Raw genomic sequence first — 8,483 nt, forward strand, 5'->3', positions numbered from 1 at the left:
GGTTAACTGTGAAAGAGTAGCTGTGAAGAGGCCTGATCGCTGAGCAATGAAAAGGTCTTTTAAACAGACAATGGGAAGAGTGGTCATTTTGATGAAAAACTGGCTTATCCAGCGATGGACCGGCCCAGAGATGTGTTTACAAGGCTAAGCGATAAATACACATTACGATGTTTCTTGGAATGATTTTTTGCACATACATCATATCGTTCTTTCTCTCCCAGCAATTCAACGACTGTGCAGCTCTGAATCTGCCTTCTCTTGCCACGAAAACACCATTGAGAATACCTTGAGAGCGGAACTGCAAACAAGGCTGCACGGATTGTGAGTCTGTATTGACAGTTGGCTTGTCCTCTAATTCTCGTGTCACGTGCCACTGTTTATCATGAAAATAAAATATAAATTTGAGAGAACGTGTTTGGACATTTTTTGTGAAATGTGCTTTCCCCGTTTCATAACACAGGTAACGTTTTAAGTGCCAATAAATTGCCTGGCGCGCGTGACCCAGTTTATAACGTCAGTGGACCCGCAATTTACGAACCGCAGTTATAACTCTTCTGCCCTTCCTTCTTGGCGCAGGGAGCACCGTGAAGGGGGCATGAAACATCAGCACATCGTGGACCCGCGCGCGGAGGCAGAGCTGTCCCAGGCGAAGGAGGTCGCTCACCCACTACAGAGAGAACCGAACCACGATTGTGTCAGTACCGCCACCACATCCTAAACACACGTGCAGCCATTTTTTTTGTTGCGTGTGATTCCATTGCCAAATAAAAGTCTCTCCATGGCGTGAGGGTTTGTGGAGGGGTTATTTGACCATACTTCACCACGCCGGTCAGTGAGGGTTGGTGAACGTTGGGGAACATAGACGTGGGAGCATAGTACAGTACACACTTAGATTTGGAGTTTTCGTGACTGCAAGGATTCATACTCTTTGTTTTTTTCGGTAAAGTCACGTCGGTAAAAAAATTAATTAAAAAGATTAAAAAATTCATTTATTTTAATTTTTTACCTACGTGACTTTACCGAAAAAAACAAAGAGTACAGTACATACATTTAGTTTTCTGCCCTGCCCTATGCTGCCCACTATATAATCTCCCCAACAGCAGCCGATTATCGAAACACTATCTATGGTCATTCTTGCTTAGCTTCCGAAATGATCATGGGCATGACAATTTACACTGCTGGGGCACATATCTATTTACAGACGCCTGTGTGGTGGAAAAGCGTTTGTGCCATAAATATCTGTGGAGCAACATGTGTTTCTGTGATGGTGGGGTTTCAAATGTCTTGCCTTATAGGTTGATCAAAGATCAGCAGAGAACTTATATCAAGTAGTGTATTTCAAACACCCCACTGTACTTTCATGTCAGCGCGCACAGTATTTGTTTTTTGCCGAACTAAAATAATGTGCAGCTGTGTTGCAAATGCCACACGCACTGTGTATTTAGTAGCCTGGATACGGCGTGTACACGTTTGTCTGTGGGTACGAAAAGGTCCCATTTTAACTTTTTTGTGTGAACGTTTCCAGACTTTTCTTCACGACGCAGAGTACTGTACACCTGCAGTGAATTTCGGTGTTTCGAGTACGCTCTCATTAAAGTCCTCTTCCAAGGCCTCTGGCCAGCATGGAAGAGTAGGCCAAAAGTCGCTTTAGAAGAGTGGCTCTCCAGAGTACCGCTCTCATTGCTTTCATGTCTTTATTTTGGTGATTTCGAAAAGTGTATTGGTTTAGCCATGTTTGTTTGTTGTAGTACAGAGTTAAACTGATGGCCTTAATCTAAGTTGTCTTGTGGTTGTTGTTGGTTGTTTGACTTGCATCCTACTGGGATTTTTGCACACAGCGTTGGTGTACGGTGATTTTTTTCTGCAATATTTTGCTGTCTTTTCTTGGATTTTCTGTTTGCACTTAGTCACATATTCACTTTAAAGATGTTTTTTGTTCATGTTTTTGTTTTTTGTTTGTTGCGGATGCACCCGATTCAAGAGCCGAATGGCTCACAGGGCTATACCTAATGAATGAACTTGAACTTGAAGGTCCCTCCGTCAGCAATGGCAACGAGCAAGCACCCTTTGCCTTATCACTGCATACGTTGCATATGTCAAGGTTGTCAATTATTAACAGTGGTGCAGTGGTTCGTGGCCTGAGTTTGATACCCGTTCACGGCTAACATCAGTGGCCTGGGCTCCAACCATTCAGAATCTCGCACTGACCGGCGCGGGTGAAATATGGTCAAACAACCTCCCACGTGTGAGACAGCATGGGGAGGCCCTCCATCCAGCAGTGGATTAACAAAGGGATGTGAGTTTAAGTCAACCGAAACAAACAACACGACAGTGCTCGTGCCAGCTCACAAACGCAAATTAAATGGAATTCTTTCAAGCCCTTTGCATCTCACAGGGCCAAGCAACACGGCCCGAAGACCTGGAGAAGTGTCGCGTCACTGCCGACGACGTGCTGCAGGTGGAAGCTGGGCAGTACGGCTGCATCCACTTCACGTGGATGGACTTGCAGCACAACGCGATGGTCCTCAAACGCGGCATCCGGGACGGGCGACTGCATCCTCGCGTGTGCGAGGTGAGGAGGGAGCCACTCGCCTCGATAGAGTCGAGCAAAGTCAAAGTGCTTCCCTGATCAAATTCGTATTTGAGGAAGCGCTCAGCCGCCGTTTACGGCCCTGAGCCTGCGATGGGATTTCCGCATTGCTCTGGCAAGAGCAGAGCTTTCCACAGAACAACAAGTTTTGCCTTCCCCGACAAAGTGGTACTCGTTTTATCGACCCAGTGCGATGATAGGTGAAACCAAAATGTGTTCTTTAATTCCCAGGCCACGCCATGCAGGAAGATGCTTGCGCTGTCAATGGGCTCCTAAGTGGAAGAAAAATAAATCTGATGACATTAAATGTAACCTGCTAATATAAACAAGCAAAGCTCCATTCCGTGCCCATGATACATCTATGCATTAAACAATCACCCTTTTCAGTCCGATGTTATCAAGTCGTATTTGTTTACAAAAGGAAACTCTGCACTGGTTTCGACCTTCGAGGTCCTGCCATTCGAAGTCAGGCTTGCTAAGAAAATGCTCATAATCAACGTTTTTGGGTTTAGATCGCGTTATTTATGAATGTGTCGTAACCCTCCACCACCCGACACGGCCAATCAGTGTTAAACTAAGCAAATGCTGTTGGATTCCAGATGTCATTGGCAAGGGTACTCCACATAAACCATGAATCCTCAGTGAATGCCAAGGGCGATGCAGTACATAAACTCGTGCATTGCTGAATTCATTAACAAGAAATGTATATGTGGAGACAGAACAGTTTCCTTGTATAATTGCTTTTACCTAAAATGTTCCACTCCGAATGATAAACCGTCTGCAGCAGCAACTTTTAAAAGGCATCTCAAGGTAGCTTGCAAATGACAGTGCAAAGTGCCCATGTAATGACAAAGCACACTGTTTTTCTATTTTTATGAACGGCATACGGGGTTACATATTTATGTAATTACTAGCCAAGCATAAACATATAGGGGCAGTGGTGGTGCAGTGAGTTTAATATCCGGCCACAACTATCATCAGTGGCGGGTGATACTGGTAGGAACCTCCTGGTTACAGCACCCCACAGGGGATTATTGTGTCCGTCGTGCAGGGAGGGGCTGGGTGGGGAGGGAGGGGCTGGGTGGGGAGGGGAGGGTGGGGAGGGTGGAGAGGGGCTGGGTGGGGAGACGCCGGCTTGTGCCCGCCCTCACAGTCGGGCATATTTGCGGAATACACCACGCCGCCGTTGACCCTGGCCATTGACCGAGTAACCCAACGTTCCTACCAGCTCCCTCCGCAGGAATGTGTTATCACATCCAGTCCTGGGATCCAAGCTGCACTGACCAGAGTGGTGAAGTATGGTTAAACGGGCCCCAAGACCGACACGGAATGATAAAGACATTATCCAGCAGTGGATTAACAAAGTATAGATTTCTTATTTACATTTTTTTTTATCATTTTCACACTGGAATAGCGTACTCTGATCGTGGTGGATTTTGTCTAACTTAAGTCTAGTTTCTTGCACCGAACCAGGACGAGGCGATGACAAGGGCGGGCGCGTTTTCTTAATTCCACGCAGATTGTGGAAAATAAACAACGGTGGTGAGTGCATGGGATTGTGTGCGTCCGATAAGCAGGTGAAGGTGGTTCTAACATAGCCCTAATTAACCTTTGGATGACATTACAAGCGCTGATAGTGTTACCAACAACAGTTGAGCACGTGGTCAAATATAACCCTGGAATTCTTGCAAATCATTTAAATAACACTTATGGATATATATATGCACCGAATGGGATGGCGTTGACGGAAAATGCTTTTTTGAAATAATAAAATCTGCTTCATTAATTGCAGGTGCCAATTAACGGCACCTTAGCAAGCCTCCGATAATGTGCTTCGTGTGTTTTTGTAGCACTGCCAGTGGTCGTCTTGTGCACTGATAGAGTAGCCTATTACATAGAGGTAATTGCGCCCTTTGTGATAAGAGTAACCTCCTGCTGAGCAAATTTTCAACTTGCGTTTTCCAGCTCCGTTAAAAGGGGGGGGGGGGGGGGGACCCGCGGATGCAAGGGGCACGGCTTTAGGCAACTGACCCCGTTCCCTCCTTGCAACTCTAACGTCAAGCTGCGCGACCAATTGCCGCGCGCTACGAAATTAAGATTGTTTGGGTTCACGTAAGAAGTGCGTACTCCCACCTCTTCCAATATGTCTGGCCGGTGTAAAAGAGTGGGAAAAATACCCTCCAGAGGGACTCTCTAGAGCTCCCTTAGTGGAGGACCCTTCCGCCAGCAGTAGCGTGAACGAGCAATTGCAGGGCTGCACCTTTACCTTTTAATCAGAGAAGCACTCACGTATCTTGTTGTGAAACCTGAAAAAAACATAATCCTGTTAGGTATTTATTTTTACAGGGGTTGTTGATGCTGTTGTGCACATGATTGCGAAGGTGATTGTGAATGCCATGGAGCAGTACACCATGCTACAGAGAGAGAGGCTGGCCTGCCTCGTTCACAAATACCGTGTCCAAGTCCAAAACAAGCGTATGGAACAGAATCTGCGATCATCGGGAGAGACAAGTTTCATTGTCTCGAGGGTCCGAAGCAACTTGTATAACCACCGCATGGAGGTGAGCTTGCAGTTGTATACAGTTTCACGTTTCATCAAAAGGCCCATTAGATATTTGTAGGTTAAAATGAATCTCAGAAGGAGTTCTGTGATAACTGATTCCGTGGGCCATTCTCTAACACTTTGGGTTGGTTGCACGTTCATGGAGCAGGCAGCTAAGATTGAATACAATTCTCCATTTGCCAGAGTGTAGTCCACGAAAAGAGTATACAAGTTTGAACATGTGTAGTGTGCCATTGGAACCTCCTTGGCCAGTAGCAAAATATGATCATTGTTTTTTTACCCTTTCATCTGGCAACAAAACTGACACCTTTTTTTTACAAGGAGTCATGTTTGCATTGACCACAATACCTGAGCCTTTTGGCGTCATCTGATCCAACACCATGTGAGACTAGGCTCTAAGAAAAGCCGTCTCGGGTGTGGACCAATACATTTCAAGGACAGTGCATACATTATCAGAGTTGTGTTTTTTGTTTGCATTCCGACCGCAGGTATTGTGGTCAATGCAAACATGACTCCTTGTAAAAAAAAAGGTGTCAGTTTTGTTGCCAGATAAAAGGGTTAAAAAACAATTATCCTGTGTAGTGTGATCACATTTCGCAAATGATGTTTGTGAATGGTGATGCTGATAATTTTGCTGGACATTCTATTCACTTGCAGCAGTGTTTAACAAATAGTTTAGCAAAACGGTGGAGTGATGGCCCGGTGATTAGTCAACCGTACTGTGTTCCCAGCAACCTGGATGTCTAGGACCCCCCCCAACCCCACCCGAGGCTCTGGTTACCCTCTATGACTCAAACGTTATTGTTACATGTTTCTCTTCTTGGTTCTTTCGATAAAGTCACGTAGAAGGGAAATACTATAATAATAAAAATAAAACATAATAAAATAATTCTCACGACGTTTCGGCCACAACGCAAGCAGCCGTCCTCAGGTGAAGAACAGGGCTGTCGGAAAGACAGCGTCTGAATGAAACACCACCACGCTTGGCAGCGTATATTTAAGCTGGGCTGGAGGGGGGAAGAGCGCCTTGACAAAATAATTTGCATATCAAGATGAATTTAGCATATTTATGGGAAATGCAGATATGGGATTAGTCATTACTTGTTGAATGCGTAGGAGGTGGGCGGGGGGTTTCAAAGTCATAATATGCCCGTGCATTATGCAGGATGTTGTTCTTGCAGTGGACCTCGACTTGGAGCCGGAGGCTGAAGATTCTCGGGGCGGAGCGGCGGCGGACCGCCGGCTTCCTCACGGCGTGCATGAGTGTTGTCGAGACGCATTCCGGCCTCTTCTTGCGGAAGCCTCTCCTTGCCTCGGCAGACAGGTGTCCCAGCGCAGCGGCTGTGCGCACCTCACGAGTCTTCCCTGCAGTTTTACAAAACATCAGAGTGCTTATTCCAAAATGGGAAGAAAAAAATATCCTGACATTTTCTTTCCCCCCTCCCCCCTCCCCCAATTTCATATTTTTCCTCCTTGTAGGTCACTACGTTTCAAACCAGGAAAAGAATACCAAACACATCTGGTTTCGCGTACACGTGCTCCTCTGATGTGCCAGCATAATAAACCTGCAACAGATGGATACACAAGCAAGGTAATATTGCATTTCGAAAACGTAATTGCAATAACGGTGACATTAAAAGTCCACATTTGCTTACGCAATACGGTATTTGTTAACAGCGCAATGATGGCCGTCATGCTGCCATGTGTTTACCTCACACGGCACACCGCAATGGCAGCGTTGACAATCGTTGCGAAGTTACAGCTGTTTTTGTTTGTTTTGTCCTCACAAGTCTAATACTAAAGACGCGCAAAGGTCAAAATCCATCAACGTAACTGGCAGCTCTGCGTGCCAAGCCATGGACTCCACAGACTGGTGGCCATTACGTGCTCCGGTGCCTCCTGTTTTTGCCGGTGACGAGGAACGTCCGGCCCCAACCACGTGCGCGAATTTGCCAAGAATCCAACAGATGGACCTGTGCCGCGTTGTCATTGGCCACCAAAATGTCAGGTAAACATTGTTTGGTGTCACGTTACTTGAAAATAAATAAATCCACAAAATTACAGGTTTTTTTTTGTTCAATGCGGTAGATGTGTTCATTGTCAGTAGCTCTACTCAATGCCACTGCTATATGAAAAACATCCCCAGTTATCGCCATCTCTGATGTTGTCATGTAATAATCCACCCAGCACGAGCGGATTTCATCGTTCCACACAATTTATTAACAAAAACACAAACTGTATTGCAGTTCCAGGTTGCCTGACATCAACAAGCCTACGGAGAGGAGACCACGAGTATTGTCACACACCGTTTACCTAAGATCTTACTTTCCTGTGATGAGTTCGACTGCAGCCAGCAATAGTCCTCAACGTTCAGGTTCGTTCGTTCGATCGTTTCTCAATCCGTGGCGGCTGCGTGTTGAGTCGGGTGGCCCAGATCTCCATTTCCCTGGCGATAGACTTTCGCCCTTCCTGGGGAATTCCCAGGCGTTGTTCCCAGGCCAGCCGAGCGACGTCGTCCCACCACCGTGTGTCCTGGGCCGGCCCCCCCGGGGTCTTCGCATTCAAGTACTTTGCGTAAAAATTGAGCGAGAAAAATAGTGAAAAGTTACACCAAAGTGTAATAACGCGTAGGTTTTTGTGCGGTCGTGCTGTGTCGCTCGCCGTCGTGTTTTCGGGTTGCACTGAGTGATGTGAACTGCTTAATGTAGTTCCTGAAAGAGCTGTCAGCATGTGGAGTGAAACGTCGGACATTGTGGTGAACAACACGCGGTACGAGCCGAAAACACATAGAAGCGCTTTGCCCCAAGGTGTGTTACATACGTTAATACAGCTATTTGTTTTAAAACCTCTGCCTTGGGAAGCGATTATGCTCAGAATTCAGGTATTTAGCCACAAATTGAACAACGTAATTGAAAGTCACACTGAAGTGCACATTACGCATTTTTTGTACAAACTTTTCCGAATATAAAAAACACACAATTCCGTGTGCACATGCTCTATTGAAATTCTCCTTTTTAAGTTCCAGCACGGAATTTTGTTAGCCTGTGGGCAATCCAGTAGTAGAGGCACAATTTGTGCTTGGCAAGAAAACAGCAGTGTCCCGTGTCTGTTCAAGAAATTATCTGGTGAGATCAATTAGCCTTGCACTTGATGGCTAGTTACAGCGGCACAGCAGCGAGGCTATCCCCGTGCAGACTCAATAGTCAACAACTGGTGGATATTGACCAAAGCCTAATTATGTGAAGAGGTCTCCTAACTCTCCGGGCCACGCAATAAATGACCCCACTTGTTTCATTAACTGAGTAATGGGGGAGGCGGAAAAATCGGCGG

The 8,483-nt window shown here is 46.1% G+C and overlaps 1 protein-coding gene across 1 annotated transcript; it reads left to right on the forward strand.

The window, feature by feature from the left end:
• Positions 1–299: 299 nt before the first annotated feature.
• Positions 300–7,165, forward strand: LOC144935610 (uncharacterized). Its single transcript, XM_078862434.1, has 7 exons — positions 300–321; positions 577–655; positions 2,396–2,572; positions 4,972–5,151; positions 6,335–6,477; positions 6,633–6,744; positions 6,944–7,165. Exons 2-7 carry the CDS (start codon positions 596–598, stop codon positions 7,163–7,165), a joined length of 894 nt encoding a protein of 297 aa, XP_078718560.1. The 5' UTR covers positions 300–321; positions 577–595.
• Positions 7,166–8,483: the final 1,318 nt, after the last annotated feature.

This window comes from Lampetra fluviatilis, chromosome 13, assembly GCF_964198595.1.
Source record: "Lampetra fluviatilis chromosome 13, kcLamFluv1.1, whole genome shotgun sequence".
Taxonomy (NCBI): domain Eukaryota; kingdom Metazoa; phylum Chordata; class Hyperoartia; order Petromyzontiformes; family Petromyzontidae; genus Lampetra; species Lampetra fluviatilis.